Source organism: Condylura cristata, unplaced genomic scaffold (genome assembly GCF_000260355.1).
Source record: "Condylura cristata isolate star-nosed mole 26May11 unplaced genomic scaffold, ConCri1.0 scaffold00008, whole genome shotgun sequence".
Taxonomy (NCBI): domain Eukaryota; kingdom Metazoa; phylum Chordata; class Mammalia; order Eulipotyphla; family Talpidae; genus Condylura; species Condylura cristata.
Genome location: NW_004567109.1, coordinates 37,674,551 through 37,693,049, shown reverse-complemented (window position 1 = coordinate 37,693,049; position 18,499 = coordinate 37,674,551). Strand labels below are relative to the sequence as shown.

Sequence of the window (18,499 nt, the reverse complement as noted above, 5' to 3'; positions counted from 1 at the left end):
TAAGTGCTAGCTTTACTCAGCTGTTTCACTTCTCTCTTACCCCTGTAACTATCCCTCTCTCTTTGCTGGTACTGGCCCGTAGAAACTTGGTGCATTCTCCTTATTTCCACTGAAATCACCACAGCTTATGCTTATGTGACTCTAGGGGAGCTTTGGGAAGATAGGAGTGGACACATGACAGCCAGACAAACTGAAACCCAGTAGTCCATTAGCCTTCTCACCACTTGTGTGAGCACAACTTTTAGTGGTCACCTTTTTCTGTGGGTCCCAAGGCCTTTAAAGGTGGTGTCTGCTTTCTGCCTCACAACTCGCATAGTGTCTGTCTTTTCCGTCCCTTCAGAAACTCTATTTATCCATTTATTATGCAGCTCAATTTCACATAATAGGCTCATCTTTCCACAGGACAGAAAAGCTGGCAGAGTGTTCAGAGTTCTTCTCCCTTTGGTAAGCAGAAGGGGCCAGAATAAAGTTAGACTTTTCCACTGATCAGGATTATGCATACCCTTTTAAAAACAGGAATTGTCAGTTTGGGGTTTAAATAACTCTCCCCAGCCCCAACAGAGAAAGTTAGGCTAAAGCAGTGTGAGTGTGAGCAGTCACATGAAAAAGTGGCAGTGAAGCTGAGATCTGAGGAGGAGCAGGTAGAGGTGGAGATGAGCTTGTGGGGAGGTGCTCCAGGCAGAATGAGCAGCACATGCAAAGGCCCTAAAGTGGACTACAACAGGCTTATTCAAGACATTAAAGGAAGACAAGCAGGAATGAAGGCACTGGGAGGCAAAATGAGGTTAGGGTGACTATCCTTAGGGCAGGGTGATGATAAAACATTAAAGCTTGTTAAGCAAGTAACAGGCAAGTTTTAATTTACATTATAAAACAGAACATTCTGCCATGGTGAGATCATATTCACATGGACCAGGATGTCTATAATAAAAAAAGATAAGAAAAAAGGAAAAGAAAAAGTGTTGGCAAGAAAGTAAAGAATCTAGAGTTCTGGTGGAATGTAGTGGGGGTGAAGTTGCTCAAAAAAAAAAAAAAAAGTGGATAATGCCTCAAAATGTTAAACATAAATTAACATATGACAAAGCATTTCAGCTTCTTGGTATGTTCCTGCAGAAACCGAAAAATCTGTATTCAAACAGACACTTATACACAAGTGTTCAAAGCAGCACTATTCACAATTGCCAAAAGATGAAAACCACCCAAATGTCTACCAAATACTGCATGAACAAATGCCAGCATAACCATATAATGCAATCGTATTCAGCTATAAAAATACAAAAAGGAACTGAGTATTGATAGGTGCTATAACATGGACAGATCTCAGGCTCATCAGGTTAAGTGAGGAAAAACTAAATACAAAGATCACAAGTTGTACTGAAATGAAATATTCAGATTAGGGAATTCTAGAGAGACAAAAAGTAGTTCCTAGGGAATTGGGGGACAAAGAACACAGGGAGTGGTTGTTTCATGGGTAGTTTTTCTTGGGGTGGCAAAAATACTTTGGAACTCAGAGGTGATGTTCACACAGCATTTGAATGTGTGAAGTGCCACTGAATGACACACAGTAAGATGGTTAATTTTTTGGTGCATAACATTTACCTCAATGAAAATAAGCTTATTTAGACTTTCATAGAGTGAGTTGGAGGTAGCAAGAATGGAAAAGAGGGCCATGGGGAAGGTGCAGAGAGCCAAGTGAGTAATGACAGCAACTTGGGTTAGGGTAGGGAAGAGGGGATCTCAGGAGTGGCGCTGCTTGGGAAATATCTATGTGGAGAATCGCAGAGGCAACTGGATTTAAGAAAGAGAGAGAACACAGAGCATGGGGCAGTCCCAGAAGGAATGCTTTTACAGCTTCCTGTGGATCTCACAGCAGAGGATGACCCAGGTTGAGAGGGGGAAGAACAAACACAAGCAAACAGCACAAGGCAGGGAGAGGTTTGATGAAAACACTCCAATTTTGAAATATCAGTCCAAACAATGGAGTCATTTAACAGTAATCTGAGTGGAAAGTAAGGCAAAGAAGGTTTGTATTTTTAGGCTAGGGGATGACTGGATGTGCTTTAGGCTCAAGGAGAAGGACCCATTGTTTGGGGAGGCAGAACTGAGGCCACGCCTATTTGATACAACCAAATCAAGAGTAAGATGATGCCTCCTTCTGAGATCAGAGAAGGTGATGTCTGAGAGGAATTCTCATGTGAAAGGTATAAAGCTGTAGGACTTCCACACAAATGTGAGGGCAGGAATGAAGGGCAGCTGTGGAGTGGTGTGGCAGAAGAAAGCAGAGGGCTAAAGAATGTGAAAATGTCTTGGATCTGATTCTGAGGAGCATGTAACAGAGAATAAACTGGGTCTGGATAAAGGATTGCCAAGGAGCCCTGAAAGTCAAGACCTTAACTTTGTAGGGGAGCCAAGCCTCTTGTTACGTAATTTTGTTTTTTTTTTCTAAAAGCACTAGGCTGAAGTAAGAACTAAGGCAGTAATCCTGGGAGGTATATTGTTACATAAAGTATTTTATTCAAGCAACACCCAGAAATAGAATGGGAATAGTGTGAAATAGACGTTTTATGAGAAATAGGATTTGAAAGCCTTCATATGTAAGCTCCCCTTCAAAGGAAATGTTACTTAAAACCACATTGGATAATTAACTATTCATTTCATTAGCCAGAAGGAATTGTTTGTATACTTGGAAGTGTACTTATGTGATATAAATGATAATAAAATAAAGATAGCATTTTATATGAAATCTATATATATGCTTTAGGAACCTGATTTTTACATTAGTGATAACACTAAAAAAACTCCTGAAATATGTAATAAAATTGTACTACTTGCAAGTAAAATATACTAGAAAACTGTTGAAGTAATTAAGCACTTATTTTGGAGAAATCAGTTATGCTTCATCTGCTACTTTAAATATGACATATATTGTGATAAGCTATACCTAAGTGATTATGGTTGCAGATGATACTGTGGAAATTTAATTCTTTCAACAAACATGCAAGGGTCTGAAGATTAAAGGATAGACAAAGTTTTAGGCATAGCACTCAAAAAGGAGTAGGAAATAGTTCCTGCTCTTAGAAAGTGGAAGTCCAGTGGAGGCTGGAGGCCTTCTCATGAAGATGCAGCTAAGCTCCAGGTAAAGTCAACTAGAAGTTCACGACAGGTGGAGAAGCTGAGCGTAAGCCCACGGCTTTTTTTTTTTTTAAAGAAATAAGTTTATTTTTACATCAATTTGTGCATTTTTTCATCTCAGTTGTAATCCTCATGTATTTCCCATCACCAAATCACCCATGTGCCATCACCATAGCCCAGTGCATGTCCCTTCCCCCACTGTTTTTGATCCCATTCCCATTCCACCCCATAAAATGTCTGATATATAGCTGTTCATTATAATTGCTATTTTCTTGCCTGGTCCATTATACTCCTGCTATGAGTGAAACCATCTGGTATTTTTCCTTTTCTTTCTGGCTTAAAGCATGATCTTTTCCAGCTCCATCCATGTTGCTGCAAAAGGCATGTGTTTGTTTTTTTTTGGTTGCTGAGTAATATTCCATTGAGTATATGTACCATATCTTTTTAATCCAGTCTTCCACTTTTAAGCACACAGCTTTTTTTTTTTTTATCAGATATAGGAGTGGGGCCACTGAGGACCTGGTAAAGGGAGAAGATGTATTTGATACTTGCTGGTGTGAAAGGCGAGGTTATTTCTCTTAAGAGCAGAAGCAAATCTACAAGAAAATCAAAAAGCATGAACCTTCAGCTCTGAGAAGAAAGGAAATCCTGTTATTTGCAACATGGATGAAACTGCAGGACATTACGGTGACAGAAACAAGAGAAAGACAATATGACAGTATCACCTATCTGAGGGGTCACTTAAAGAAGTCAAACTCACAGCAGCAGAGGAGGAAGTCGTTGCGGGGGTAGAAGAAAGGCCTTATGCTGTTTGCCGTGAATCTGAAATTCAACCAAATTGGTAGGCTAAGTTTATTATGACTTATAGAGGATTATGAAGAAATCCAACCCTAGGTTGAATCAACTTCTAGAATCTCAGGAAGTGAAACAGAAAGGAAGAGTGAGATAAGCCCTGGGGATCAGTCCCATTATTCACTTACATTCAGTGAGGGAAGGGACCATTCTCTTTAATTCACCCTGTATACTTAGTAGGGTTGTTTACCAAATGAATGATGGTCTGGAGGAGTCTAGAACCAGTTTGGGGGTCACTGATTCAGTAGAGGCAAGACAGAGCTTGGAACTAGTCACAACAAAAAAAGAAAGGATAACATGGGTGCAGGTGATGTGGCTTGTTCAGAGGCTTCTGCCTTTGGAATTGACAGGATATAAAATGAGGAAGCCCAAGCCAGGTCTGAGCCTGGAATCAGACTTTGGTTTTTCAGTCCTAGCTTTTTTTTTTTTTTTTTTGCATTCAAATACAGTGTCCTACCATCCCAATCATATATTGAAAAAGGAAGTAAGGACAGAACTTTAAGGCACACATTGACAAATGGGAAAGAGACAATTACTTCTTGGGGCAAGAAAAACAAATCAGATATGACAATGGTGTGTAGCCTTTCAAAGATCTTATCCCAAGTATATAACTTCTTACTAGGGTAAATGGAGCATCAATCAAAATGTTAGTAGATGGGCAATAATGCTTTTTTTTTTTTTTAAATGTTAAGAAACACTGGATTAAAGGTGGAGAAGAGGCCCTGAGGAGTAGGCTAGAACTGATGAGGCAGGTTGGAGAAACAACACTTAAGATTTTTCTAGTTTCCTCTTTAGATTGATTCATGCACAGTACACAATTTCACTATTAAAATAGACCATCATTTTACACAGGTACTCATAGTCAGAGATATATATCTTTTAGGTTAAGATTCCTTTTTATGACAAATCAGAAAAAATTCTGACTACGGTATTGCATGTCAGCCAGGAAAATCACCATTCCTCTATACAGAAATAGACCCATAGGGACACAAATGAGACTGGACTGGTCTGCTTTGATTTGATTATTCTACCATATATATATTATAATCATTTCAGCAGCCCTTTACTCAGGGAGATGAGCTCAAGTGATATTTGAGGATCTCTTTCCACATACCAATCATAAACCTAAGCAAATTTCACAAAGTCTTCCAAATAAATATATCAAGTAGGTTTAGTTGAACATTCAAATTAAATCAAGACATTGAGGAAGAAAAGGTACAATATATACTCCAAAATTTCTGAGATAAATGCATCTGAGAAGCAGAGAAACATATAACATGAAGACTAGTATGAGTCTGAACCTGGTTTTATTAGGGCCAGAAATAGGAAATTTCCTTTTCTAGCTATATAAAAATCATCTGGAACACCCTCTGATCTTAATACTTGATAAGCAGAGTGAGTTAGAGGCATTAAGAGACTTTAGTGAACAAGACAGCATTGAGAGGGTCTCTCTCCAGGGAGGAATTTGTGTATTTAACCAGATACGTACCTGAGTGCAAAAAGAACGAATGCTGATCACTATGATAAAGTTTCCAATAGCATTTTTTCCTTTTAAGCAACACCACCACCAACAAATGCTTAAACAACATTACATACAGTGCTTGGGAAAGAAGACATGGGGTAACTTGGAGATCAAAACTTCAAAAACCTGCATGTCATATTTCATAGGAACTGCAAAAGATAAATTTATGTTCTGATTCAGATACAAGCATCCTATTATTTCCCCCTAAAATTCAGGATAGCGGAAAAGACTGTAAAAGACTGTAAAAGACACAATATCCATTTCTAAATCTTTGAGCAGACATCAGTATTTTAAAGATCTGAGTTTTGTGATCATTTTTTAGAAAACACCAACCTCCCTCCTAACTCATTCCCTCCTCATCAAAAGGATAGTCGCATAACACACAAGTTCTCAACTTTATGGGAAAATCCTGGCATTCCTGGAGACATTTTTCCTGGGAAAACAGGAAATCATCCATTCTCCCAGCCATTAGAGAAGAACCAACAATCCACTTTAGATGGTCAGGAAGGGTAGCTGTGTTGCACATTTTTAATATTTGCTTTTAATTTTGTTTCATTCCATTAAATCTTGCTGCATATTCAAGATGGGTCGAGAAGTCCCTGAAGTTGACATTGATGCTGCAAGGAGGATTTTGGTTTGGCAAGAGCCCTGGTAGGTTGGCAAGTGACTGCAATTTGCCTTGGGGCACAAGAGGGGGCATATTCACAAATAACTAGAACCAAAGAAAGTCTGTTCATACAGTTTATTTCACTAGGCTGCAAATTTATACACAGTAGAAGGGGTTTCCTGATAGACACATGTACTTGACTTCCTGTACTGCTGAAGAACCAATTTTTTTTTTACATTATATTGTAATACCCTATCATTAAAACATTATTCAATGAAATTTTTCCAACTACATATAAACGGAGATTTACCACACACACGGTGCAAGAATGTCTTTATAACATATTTGAATCACAAAATGTGAATCTAAAATACATCACTGTAATTAGAACACTACTTTAAAATTACAATGCCCCATGTTGTATTAGCCAGATCTGATTCATCTCTGGAGACATCACAAAGCGGTTTGGAGGATAGCTTCTTGGATAACCAGCAGCAGCAGCAGCAGCAGCAGCTTTTAATGATGATTTCAAAAGAAATCTTTAAGAATCAAACTTTTGAATTTAAAAATCTTCATGTGTTCAATATTCTCATAATCAAAGTGGGACATTTTAGAATTTATAGTCTCTAGAACAAGGAGATTAAACCCAACCCTCTCATAGCTGAAAGGCTGGGGTGGTAATACTAGGTTTCGTAGAAACCTAAGAAAAGCATTGTATGGAGAGCAGAAATGAGTTAAAAAGAAACAAACTTTGAGCTTCTTGGATTCCTCTGTGCCTCTCCACCTCTGTCAAACACAGAGAAAGAATACTGCATTACATAAAGGCATGTTTCCACCAGACGATGTGCTAAAGAAAATGTCTGTAAACAAGTCAGAGAGAGAGTGATTTCTTCATTTTCCCATTTTGTGGAGTAGGGCAGTGGGATGGTATCAGTTAAATTAGAAATAGAATTCCTTAGTCAGAGAACCACTTCATTACACACCAGACAGCTAGGGATAATTGCTGAAAATTTCTTACGTGTTTCCTTTTCTTTCCCCTACAGTCTGAGAACGTTTGAAAGTTCAATAAATAGTAGAAAAATAATCCTTTACTTAGAAATTTTGAGATGCATCATTTAGAGCTCAACATGAGTTCCATACAGCAATGTGGTAGTGAGGTACTGCTCAGAAACCAAGTGACATCTCTGGAGCACCCCTTTTATACAACGGGCCACACGCCCAGTCTCAACTGAGCAGATTTCTCTCTTTCAGTTAAAGAGAGCTGAATGTTTCTGGCTCCTGGGAACATTCCTCTGGCGCAGTTTCACCAGGGTTCCCAGTGTTTCATTCTAAGCTTGGAGGTTTGCTTTCTGTTGCACTTGCTTAGTATTATGGCAGGTTTGCTCCTCAGGCTTACTCCCCCTCCATTTCACAACCAGCTTGCAGCTTCACTAAAGTGATTCTGTTGCCGTTTCTCTGGTTTTTAAACACGGTGACAGGCAGGAAATGAGTTAAACCAACTCAGGGGTCTCTGTGGTGGGCGTCATGCTGGCTCTTTTCTCCTCCAGAACATTCTGCATCTCCCGGATCCTGACTCCCCCGGAGGTGAGGAGGTTGTTAGCACTCTGCGTCGACAGTGTGCACTGTCACGGCCGCCTGTAAGTGGTGGCTGTGATGAAGTGTGGGGTGGTGGAGGCGGTAGTGGTGGAACTTGTGACTTAGTAGAGCCGCAGTCTGAGGCGGGGTGTCCAGGTCCAAGTCCTCATCATGGTTTCCCACATCGACCCCTGCTGACAAGGGGTCATTGTTGCCAGGGGGATTCTCACTATCTTCCTGTGGACTCATGGTGCTGTAACCTAGAACATGAACAAAACAAGCCACTGAGAGCTTCCAGACGCAGGCGGGAGATGTCACATAAGATTTCTAGGGCAGAGGGAGGCAATTCCTATCTTCATAGGTGCAAGTGTTTGCAGACAGTCAGCAGATGATGAAGAGACTTATTTTTACAGAGATCGTTTGTGAGCTTTTTTTTTTGGTTCCTCAAGCAATCACACAGTAAGGACTCACTTCAGACAACTGAGGTAAGGGGAAAAAAATTCTCGAGAACTCTTTGCCCAATACCCCAAACAAACAAAACTAAAATGTTCCCACAGCTGGCTATAGATAAGCACCGCTGCCCTTCAGAACTATACCCTCCTATACTTTTCCCTGCCATGATTATTTTTTATTTGAAAAGAATTGGAAACACGATAGCTTCAAGTAAAAGATCCTAATAGAACTCAGATCAGCTGTGTGGGATGGGGGTGAAAGTCGGGGCTTCTCGATGCCTAAACATGATGTCACAAGTGAGAAGACCACCCACTGCCATGCCCTCTGCACCTGGTTCCAAGGCAGCACCAGTGTTGGGTAATCCCTGTGTGCCAACAAAGCATGAATTTTCATATCCATTTTACAGGTGAAGGAAGCAATCAGAGAGGTTGGTGCACTTGCCTAAAGTTCCAGTACCCGATGAAACACTAACTCTACATATACCCACAGTGTGCTCACAAAGGAATCAACTATTCTCTGTGTCAGCTGGTTCACAGTATTTAAAGATTAATTTCTATTTCGTATTCTGAGTAATAAATGTTTCAAAAGAAAATGCCCTTGCTGATCAAAGGATTCCATTCCAAGAACCTTGGCATGTTTTTAAATATTGCAAAAAACCTCCCTTAATATTTTTGAGAAGTGACAGCTCATTAATATTTCCGCTGCATCTACAGTTAGCATCAATCAGCACTCACTTGTGGGTAGTGCTAGTCACATTTGTGGCTGCAAAATTGATGTGGCTGCATCCAGCCAAGCAGGCATAGTTTGTGGTTGAAAATGTATGTTCCATACAACAATGAGAAAGGCAATTCTCTGATCTCAATGAAACATTTCTCGAATGACAGAATTACTTAAGTCAGACCAGCTCAACAAATATTTACCAGGCACCTACTCTGTACAAAAGGCAGTGTGCTGGGCATTGAGGGGGGTTGAGATTAAAAACCTGCTAATAACAGGTCAAGACACACAAGCTAGCACAGAGGCGCTAGGAAAACCAAGCCGAGGACCAGGCTTAGGATAGTAGAGGAGGTGACATGTAAGGGGATCTCCTCATGGGAGAGAACTGTTCACTAGGTGAAGTAAGGGGTTAGGAGATACTGCTGGCAGGGAGGGGAGAGCATGATGACATGGCAGCCTGAGGCTCTAGGGGGGCTCTGGGGAAGGTGAGGCCGAGCAAAAGGAAGGCAGAACCAGAGGCTCAAGAGCTAGGGAGCTGGTGCCTGGGTCCCCAGGAGATGTTGAGGACTTGAGGGGAACAGTAGCAGTGTCTAAGTGGGGCAATCTGCTGCTTTAAGTGATCGTGCATGTGCAGAGTAGGCAGGACTTGGTGACCTGACCTATCGGGCTTGCCTGTTGAAGATGCCAGGAAGACTGACACCCTAGATAAGGTACAGACTTCTGGGTTTCAAGGCTGGGCACACATTGACGCCTTTACACAAGATGAAGGTATCAGCAGCCTGAATGAGCTCAGCTTTGGCTGTGCTAGATTTAAAATGTAAAACTGGGTGCCAGCCTCTGAAACCTGTTACAGAGTGATCTATATGCTTAATCCCTCATGCCAGCCATGTAAAGGACTAATGTTGAAAGCATGGTTTTAGCACAAAGTATCTGTGTGGATTGTTTCTGTCCTGCTGCTAGGCTGTCTCTATCTTGCCTCCAAATACCCCCTGGATGAATTCCCCATACTCATTCACAAGCACCCACAGTAACTGACAATTGATTTTCATCACAGTGTAAAGGGTACGGTGGTCTTTCTACCTGGTTCACCCCCACTCTTTCCTCTTCATGTGCTTCAGACTCCAGTTTGAAGGTCTTCTCTGGCAAGTCTCCCTGATCACATCAAACGGGTCTGGGATCCCCTCTATGGCATTTTGTGCCATATTACAATAAAACATAGATGTGTTTTGTTCACAGGTATGGAGGGCATCCACATTTTTCCTGTTACTGCTTTCTGATGAGAACTTCAGCAGAGAGTCCTTCCAAAGTGAATCCCTCACTGGAGCCCTTTATTATTCAGTGTGACACTATTGTTAAGCCCTCTAACTTACTCAGGCTTTCTCTTATCTCAAAAATTAAGGAAAATCTGGAGAGAGGGAGTTGCAGCTTGTGGAGAAGTAGGAGCAAGCCGAACACATGCTGTCACTTAACAAATTAATTGTTTACTCAGTAACAGGCAATTCTGTTAACTCTGGGAAGAGATTCAGTTTCTGACTCATGGGTGAGGAAGCGCTTTTGAAAACACAAAGGATCTTAAAGAACCCTTTCGAAGGAAAAATTTCTTCACTATCCAAAGGTATAGGCAGAAAAATGTCGGCAAAGCCCATCTTAAGTGAGACATAAACTTCAGAAGGGAGGCCAGGTGTCCATTAGACGCCTAACAGTCAAGTTGAAACTTTTTGCTTTTTTGGCATTCTGTTTCTAGAGCTACCTACAGGTTCTCGAGAAACCACTCTAGACAGCAGGGATGTTAGCTCCCTCTGGGACTCACTCTCCACCTTGTGGTCACCGAGAGCAACTGCAGAATATCTGTGCACTAGAATATTGTTTTTTGTTGCATTACGCGATTTTTGACCAGGTTTTCAAGATTTCTCATTTGCATTTAAAGTTCTTCTTTAGGAATTTGCAACTGGGGGAAGTTGCCTTTTTACAAAGAAAAAAGCTTGTTGCTTAACATACATCTGCATAAAGTTTTTAATAAGATGATTATGCAAAAACAGATTCATAGATTATGTATGTATTTTTTTACTTAAAATAAGCCAGTAGATAAGAGAAATAATGGACAAAATGGATGTATAATTAAAAGCATAGAAGGAGAGTGATTATTTCTAACTCTCTACTTGTGAAAGGAACAATTTTATAGCTGGGTGCTGAAAAACAATCACTTGAAGTGATCTTAACATACATTGACAAAAATTATTCCACCTTTCTTTGTTCTTTTTTAGGGTACAAACACTGAAATTAGATTTCTTTGAAATATAAAGCCCTGTTGGGCTAACATAACCACCAAAACCCAGTCTGTTTTCTTACATATTTATACATTTTATTATTTGGGGTTTCCTTTTGCGTATCAGACCCGGGACTTAGGGAACATATGCTTTCTAGATAGCACAGAACCTTGATGTTACAAATCCTGAGTTTAAGGTCTGGCAACCATGCCACCTCTCCCTGGGGGTCTTTCATGATATACTTACAGATGAAAGTGAGCTATCTTGACACCTCCATTTTTTCCACTGCTTTAAAGAAACGATCACATTCATACTTTTATCAGTTTTAGGAATTCATGATTCATTACAGTTTCCTCTCAAATTTTGAGTCCCTTAAAGGTAGAGACAGTATGGAGAAGGGACATAAAGCTGGAGCTCGTGTTTGCCATAAATTATTTCAGTTAATTCTTACAGCAAATTTATCAGGTAGAAATGTCCAAAAGTCTGTTTTAATGATTAAGAAACCTCCACTGGATGCTATCTTATACTCTTCTACTCCAGTGGCTTCCTAGAAATACTGTCTCCCCCTGATTTCCTGCATCACACCTACAAAGAGTAGACACCCAATATGTTCACTAAATAGGAAAATACTCAGAGGAGCAAGAAATGTACTTACAAGACAATTAGATTCCCATGTTTTAATGCACACCTTGTTTACCTTCTAGGCACTGCAGGAAATGTATCTGCTGCAACCACATTTAGTGACTGACCACACAGGTTCTGGGACATGATACCAGGCAGTTAAATGTTACTGATTTTGTGTGCATTTGCAGGTATGTGGAATGTCAATGTCTTCGGTGTGAATATATTCTGTCTGCACGAAAAACTATTTTTCATTCCTTGGGGATAACAGGGATCCAATTACTGTGAAAAATGAAAGAAAGCAAGCCCTTAGCTAGAGTCCTGGGCTTTCAGATACTGACACTGCACTATTTCTTTTTATCTAAGCTGTTGCTTCATATGCCATTTTACTAAGACAATGGGAGAGCTAATGGAACAACGTAAACGTCACTCAGAATTCCAATTTTGTATTGAAGCAATTGCTGTGGGGGGAGGGGGAGAAAGAGAATGTATTCAGTATTTCTGTTGAATAAGAAATTATTTCTGTTGAACTTTAGTAGCCTCAGACCTGTTTTATTATTCAAAGGAGAGGAGGCACAGAACTGCCTGGCAGAGCAAATTTATGCAGGTTCAAAGGTTTTTAGGAAAAAGAGACAAGAAGTCAAAGAAACTGAAAAATTTAAGTTCTGCTTTGACTCTCCATAGAAACCCAAAGTTTCTATTTAGTTGGTGTGAACAATACCATTCAAAATCCAAATGAACAGATTCCAATTTACAAATAAGAGCCTTGGCTTCTCCTGTATTCCAAAGGGTGTTTGAATACCTGGCTGTGGCATAAAAAAAAGTGACATTGGTTGCTTCGTTGAATATCCACTAATACATTTTTTAGCACAGGTGTGAGAACACACTGCTGGAAAATATACTGCAGGCCTCCCTACCCCCACCTCCCACCCCTGCTATATGGGGAGAAAGCAGAGTCAATAAAGCATAAATATATGACCTATGACTTAAAAAAAAAAAAAGAGAGAGAGAGAGACCTGAACCTGGAAAGAAAATAAAGATTTCTGGAAAATTAAACAGCTATATAAAAAAATCAGAGCGTATTACAATTACAGGGAAAGGACTACCACTCTACTCTTTTCCTGACACCATGGCAGTGACACCCAGGGAGTAGGCTGTTCTTTGTGACCAGCTTTATGGACACAGGGATGGTGACATGCCACATGATGGCCAAGACAGCATGTGGACCTCATGACTTAGTGCACTCCGTGCTCAGGCTGCTTCACCATGTAGCCTTATCTTTTCTGAACATCTTGTGGGCACTTTAGATAATTCTGTGTACGCCCTGGTCTGCACTACTCCTTTGTCTTCAGTATCTTTTACCCCAACTTAAAAAGAAATCATCCAGGCCTTCCCTGGTGGTGCATGCAAATGTTTAAAGCACAGCACTATGAAGCAATCCACAGCCACTGCAGCAGGAGTTCAATCCCCGCCTTTGAGGTGACCCACATGGCATGGCAGACCTCTCCTGTCCTGCCTGCTGCTCCCCTCAGCAGTGTACTTTTTCTATCTGCCTATTCTGCTTCTCACTCTGTCTCTGATGAATCATCCCCCCATCTATGCCTCTGGCCCATACCCCAGTTCTTGTATGCATAAATAAATAAATCTTAAAAAAAAAAAATCATCCTTTAAAGTTCAATGCAAATACTGTCTGTTTGGTGCAGCCTTTTCTGAGCTTTCCAGGCAATGCCAGCCACATTGAGGGGCCACTGTGGACTCTAGCCAGGCCCGAAAGTACATGGCCCAAAAGTCCTTAATAATGCTGGTGGTGCCAACTAACAACACTGGGTGTAGGATCTATGAGGGTGTCAAGTTTTTGAGATGCAAGTTGGGGGAGGGGAGAATCAGGCTCCCTTTTTACCACCTGAATCCTTATTCATGGAAAAAACCTAGAAGTTACTGTTGTGTCCAGCAGTCACCCCACTTTTTCCTGGGCATGCAGCAGCATAAACATAACTGAGGGCTCTTATAAAGGGGTCAAATTGAAATGTGTCTTTGGGGAAACAATGTCAAAATATTATAGGAAAGAATAGGTGGGTATGAGCATGCCAGACTCCTCATGAGCCAGGCCTTACCATGATCACTTTCTGTCCCTGAGCGTCCCCAGTAGCGGCGCCTCCTCTCTGGGCTGTGTGCGTGTCGCTCGATGACTGCAGCTATAAAGCGAGTATTGCTGACTGGGAGGGAAGGCAAGGATGGTTAATGTCACTCATACGCTAGTCTTCATTGTATTACACACATCTGGTCTTAGCAGCCTCAGGCTGAGTCATAGCTTGGGGGAAATTATTCTTTGGAAAGCTAAAATAGTATTTTAAAAGTTCCGTGGATTAAGAAAGCTGATTTTAGAACTGGGGCATAGAGTTTCCCAATTAATATCTCCTAAATGCACCAAGAAGATCTGCTCTTTCAATGCTAATGAAAGTCACTTTTGATGAAGAAATGCCCTTTTTTACCATTAGTTAAGGGATCCAAAAAAAAAAAAATGCAGACCTGAAGATTCCCTTTCTAGAATAACTATGCAGGAAAGTAACAAGCAGGAGAAATAACAGGGAGGAGTTTTAGGCCAAAGTACTTAAAAAAAAAAAAAAAAAAAAAAAAAAAGAACATCATGAACTCTTTCAAGATTTTCTAAAACAAAGCAAACACCTACACTTACCCCTACCCAATATGGGGGATTAAAAAAAAAAAAAAAGCCTGTCATGTCAAAGCTTCTTAAATTTTAATACAAGCCAAAAGGATATAAGAAAGAATATTTATTCTGGATTAGCCTCCTGCTGACACATTCTGCAGCGAGGCAGCTTGAATACTCACTGATGCCTCTGTCTTCATGGCTGTCGTCGTCCCTTTCATCTCTGTCATTCTCCAGGTTGGACATACGCACTGACATTTCTACCCATCATTAAAAAGAGAGAAACATGACTATTTAATCAAACAAAATCACCCACTTTAATACCCTGCTGAGTGCTTGTTTGATGGCCAGCTGACAGCATTCCATCATGAACCAATCTTATCTTGGTAAGGAATGAACTGATGTTCCATCTTTTTTTTTTTTTTTTTAAAGGAGGAGGGAGGCAGGACTCAGAAGAGAGAATAATCATCAAGAGAGGCATCTGAAATTGAAATTGATTTCTGAAGACCGAGGAGGAAAGAAGTTGGTTGGGTTTAGTGGAACTTTAATCCTATACAAACTTACCTCAAACAGAAGGAAGGGCATCAAACCATGCTTTACTATGTGGATAAAAAGGTGTGACACAGCCCTAAAAGGAGCCTGGCATGAGATTACACTGGAGGGCAGTCATCTTCAGCCTAACCAGCCTTACTCAGGGAAAAGAGCTTTGTGTTATCCCTGTTTCCACGTCAGGCAACACCACCCCAGGATCCCTCATCAGCACGGTGGCTGTGGTGAAACCTCCCGGTGCCCAGCTATCATTATGCTGCAAGGCAGGCTGACCACGAGGAACGAGCAGTTAGCCTTCTCTCCACAGAGATCAGGTCAACACATCCCTGGGAGCTTTAAAGGAGGAGAAACATGGCCATTAAATGGTTGTGTCCCTTACAAACAGGCACACATACCACCGTTAACACCTGCTCGGGAGGCCATGGTTACAGAATCAATCATTTTGTACCTGACTACAGTTACTTATCCAGCTAGAAGAGACTGGATGATTCTTGGGATGTGTATTCATTCACACATTATAAAAATGGCTGCAATGCAAAAGATTTATGTGCTTGCCACACCTGGGGTGTCCTTGGGTTGCCTATCTTTCTGGGACAGCAAAAGCAGCACACTGGAGCTCAGGGAAGAACAAAATTTCCCACTTAGGATCCCAGCTCCCCTGCACTGGCTTCTCTAAAGGCTAATACTGTGAAAGAGGAGAACAGATCCAGCAATTACTAGGATGTCAAAATGGAGCTTGTTGGGTTTAGGCACTAAAGAAGACGCGGCTGGCCAAAGGAGGAAAGCAGATTTTGGGGACCTGGGACCCCTTTGGGGTTGCTGACAGTGGAGTATGTTCTTGTTAGGTGTCGACAATTGGCCCATGTTCTTCTGGCCCAGGAAGTCCAGGGAGGCTATTGCCTCCCAGGGGGGCTGGGGAACACTGGGGGGCTCACCTTGGGCAGCGAGGGGAGACATGTGCTGGTGGCTGCGGCGGTGGATCTGGTGGCGGTAGGCGTATACTGCGAGGACCAGGACCATGATGCCTCCCATGATGCCTCCAGCAACGGGACCCACAGGGGCGCTCTTGATCATGTTCAATGTAACGACTTCATCACCTTCATAAAAGAAACAGAAGTCCCTGGTAAAGTCCCCCCAGTGTGGTAGGAGGTAGGAGGGGCTTTGAAGCTAAGTGAGAACACAGCCACCTTCAGCTTTCAGTTCCTTCCAAGAAGATCCACCAGATCGTGGATCATCCACCAGTCATCCTTTTAACCCCATGGTGGGGGGCAAAGCAAGAGCACAATTGGCCAGGACTGGTAAGACAAGAAAGTGGATGAGGATCACTTTCACATGCAGTGTCCAGTGTGAAGAGCCCAGCTCACTGGAGTGTGGGAAAATCTTAGAGAGAAGCCATGGGTGCAGAGGTGGGGGCAGTGGGGCTGTCTTGGGGGCCATGTGACTGCACTAACTCTCAGAAACATACTGAGAAAATCTTAGAGGAGGGAGGCAGTATTTCTGAGGTCTTGTGGTCTGATCTCAGGGGCACAGCTCCCACAGGTATCCCTGTAGGCCACCTTCAGCTGCTCTGGTTGCAAGGTGTAGCTATGGCTTCTGTTGATCCCAGTTGCTGATTTTTAGCCACAAAGGTTAGGAGGGAGGACCACAGCAGGGAATCGATGTGTAGGGGTCACTTCTATCCATCACAGACCCTGCTCTTTTGACAGCTCTGACTCCCATTCAAACAAACTCCACACTTCAGTCACATGGAAATCAGCCTTGACATTTCTCAGAGGAGGTTTTATGGGAATAAATTCCAGGCTTGCAAAATTTGGCAGGACAGATGGCTGCTCACTCTGTACAGAATATGGAGCCAGCTTTGAAGGTAATTATCTGCCGTGGGTTTGTAACTAAAAACTAGTGACAAAGGAATCAAGGAAGTAATAGGAATGTTTTCAGATGTCTGTCCCAGCACACAGGCAGGAAAATGTGTGTTCAAGAATCAGATTATTCTGGGTTCCCAACAGACATACCTATTGCTCCCATATCATCAACATAGGGACTTTTGGCACCCACAATTCCCCCGAAGCATTCTTTCTGGGGTGCACAGTAGGATTTGTCCAGGTGAGTCTTTCCATCACTGTCCACCATGCACCACTCACAGTCCAGCACACCAAAGCAGTCCCTGCAGAGAGACAGCTGGTGAGGATTCTGGAATGCAGTGTCCAGGGGGGAAGGGGTGGGGAAAAGGCAGCTCTCAAGCGCTCTAAGACTTCCAGGGTTGTTACTTCTGGGGCTTTAATTTCCTATCCTTATGAAAGGAGAATAGTAACAGTCTGCCAAGGGATAGCTGTTTTACGTCCCTCAACAACTTGGAAATGAGAGAAATAAAACTGTTCTTTTTGAATCAAACCATAAAATCTACACATCATGAATTAAGTGCAAAGTCATCTTAAAAGCCCAAATGGCCCTAAGGTTTGTATGAATTTTGGCCCAACATCTCCCAAGTGTATTGCCATAAAAAAAGGAAGGGAAAAAAATGGTCCAATAAGTTTGGGAAACTTTAGATAAATTAAACAGATTTCCTTATTGCCAGTTTCTTAGACACTTTAATAGGCATTCACTTGCTATGTATGATGACTTTCTGCAGTGTTCCCCAAACTAAACTGACTTTGGTCACTGTGTAACATCTCAAATTCATCCAAGATGCTCTACCATTTCTTTGCTAAAACACACCAAGAACAGAACTGCCTGCTCCTCTTCCCACTAACTAGTTACTCAAATGGCAACCTGCAGCCACAATGAACTAATCACCCCACTCCCACCCCTTCCATCTGCCACAGATACCATTCTCAGGCACTCAAGGGATGAGGAGAAGGGACCTAGAATTTTCATGTCTAAAACTATCACGAAGCACCTCTGCTTTACAGATGAGCTTCAAGGTATCACATAGAGAGCCTGAGAGCAGGGTTTCTGGGCCCAAAGAGTTAGGTCCTGGCCTCCTGCCTAGACTCCTTCCATGACATGTCCCTTTCATAATCCTTTCATTATTTCAATAATGTCCTCATGTACAGAGATTACCAACAGATGGTACAGTTGTCAAGGAACTGTACTAAGAAGAAAACAACTGTGGTGGGTCTGAGGTGTGTGGAAATCAGTTCTGGATCTGAAAAGATCAATACATCTTTTTAAAACATCAAGAATAGGGGTGATGCTGACTGAAACTTGGGGTCACTGTTCTTTAGTAGGTTCCGCTACCCTCAGAGCCACCCTATTGAGGTCCAATAAGCACTGCCCACAGCTTACCCGCTCTCTACCCTCTGGCTGCACCTGCTGTTGACACACTGCTGGAGGACGTCTTGCAGCCCAGGGTCAATAGCCGTGTATGTCACAGGCTCCTGGTGGACCTCACAGCTTGGGTTTCTACATAGGAGCAAGTCTGGAGGTTAGGACCATGTACCAAGTGCCCTCTCTACACAGCACACCTCAGTCCCTGCAGTGTCAGAGAGTGGATGTGAATCCCCATTGTGGATTCAAATGAAATACTTAAGTACTCT

The 18,499-nt window shown here is 41.9% G+C and overlaps 1 protein-coding gene across 2 annotated transcripts in view; it reads right to left on the bottom strand.

The window, feature by feature from the left end:
• Nucleotides 1–5,272: 5,272 nt before the first annotated feature.
• CACHD1 (cache domain containing 1) overlaps nt 5,273–18,499 on the bottom strand; it is a 201,462-nt gene continuing 188,235 nt past the window's right edge. Inside the window, exons 22-27 of one of the 2 annotated variants that reach the window (XM_004679077.2) lie at nt 18,249–18,365; nt 16,976–17,127; nt 15,899–16,060; nt 14,597–14,674; nt 13,861–13,962; nt 5,273–7,948 (exon numbers count right to left, since the gene is read on the bottom strand). In XM_004679077.2, coding sequence (XP_004679134.2) covers nt 7,710–7,948; nt 13,861–13,962; nt 14,597–14,674; nt 15,899–16,060; nt 16,976–17,127; nt 18,249–18,365 — 850 coding nt within the window. In that variant the 3' untranslated portion in view covers nt 5,273–7,709. Of the gene's footprint in view, nt 7,949–11,822; nt 12,029–13,860; nt 13,963–14,596; nt 14,675–15,898; nt 16,061–16,975; nt 17,128–18,248; nt 18,366–18,499 lie in introns of those variants that run through there. The other variant, XM_012722438.1, reaches the window with a different exon arrangement.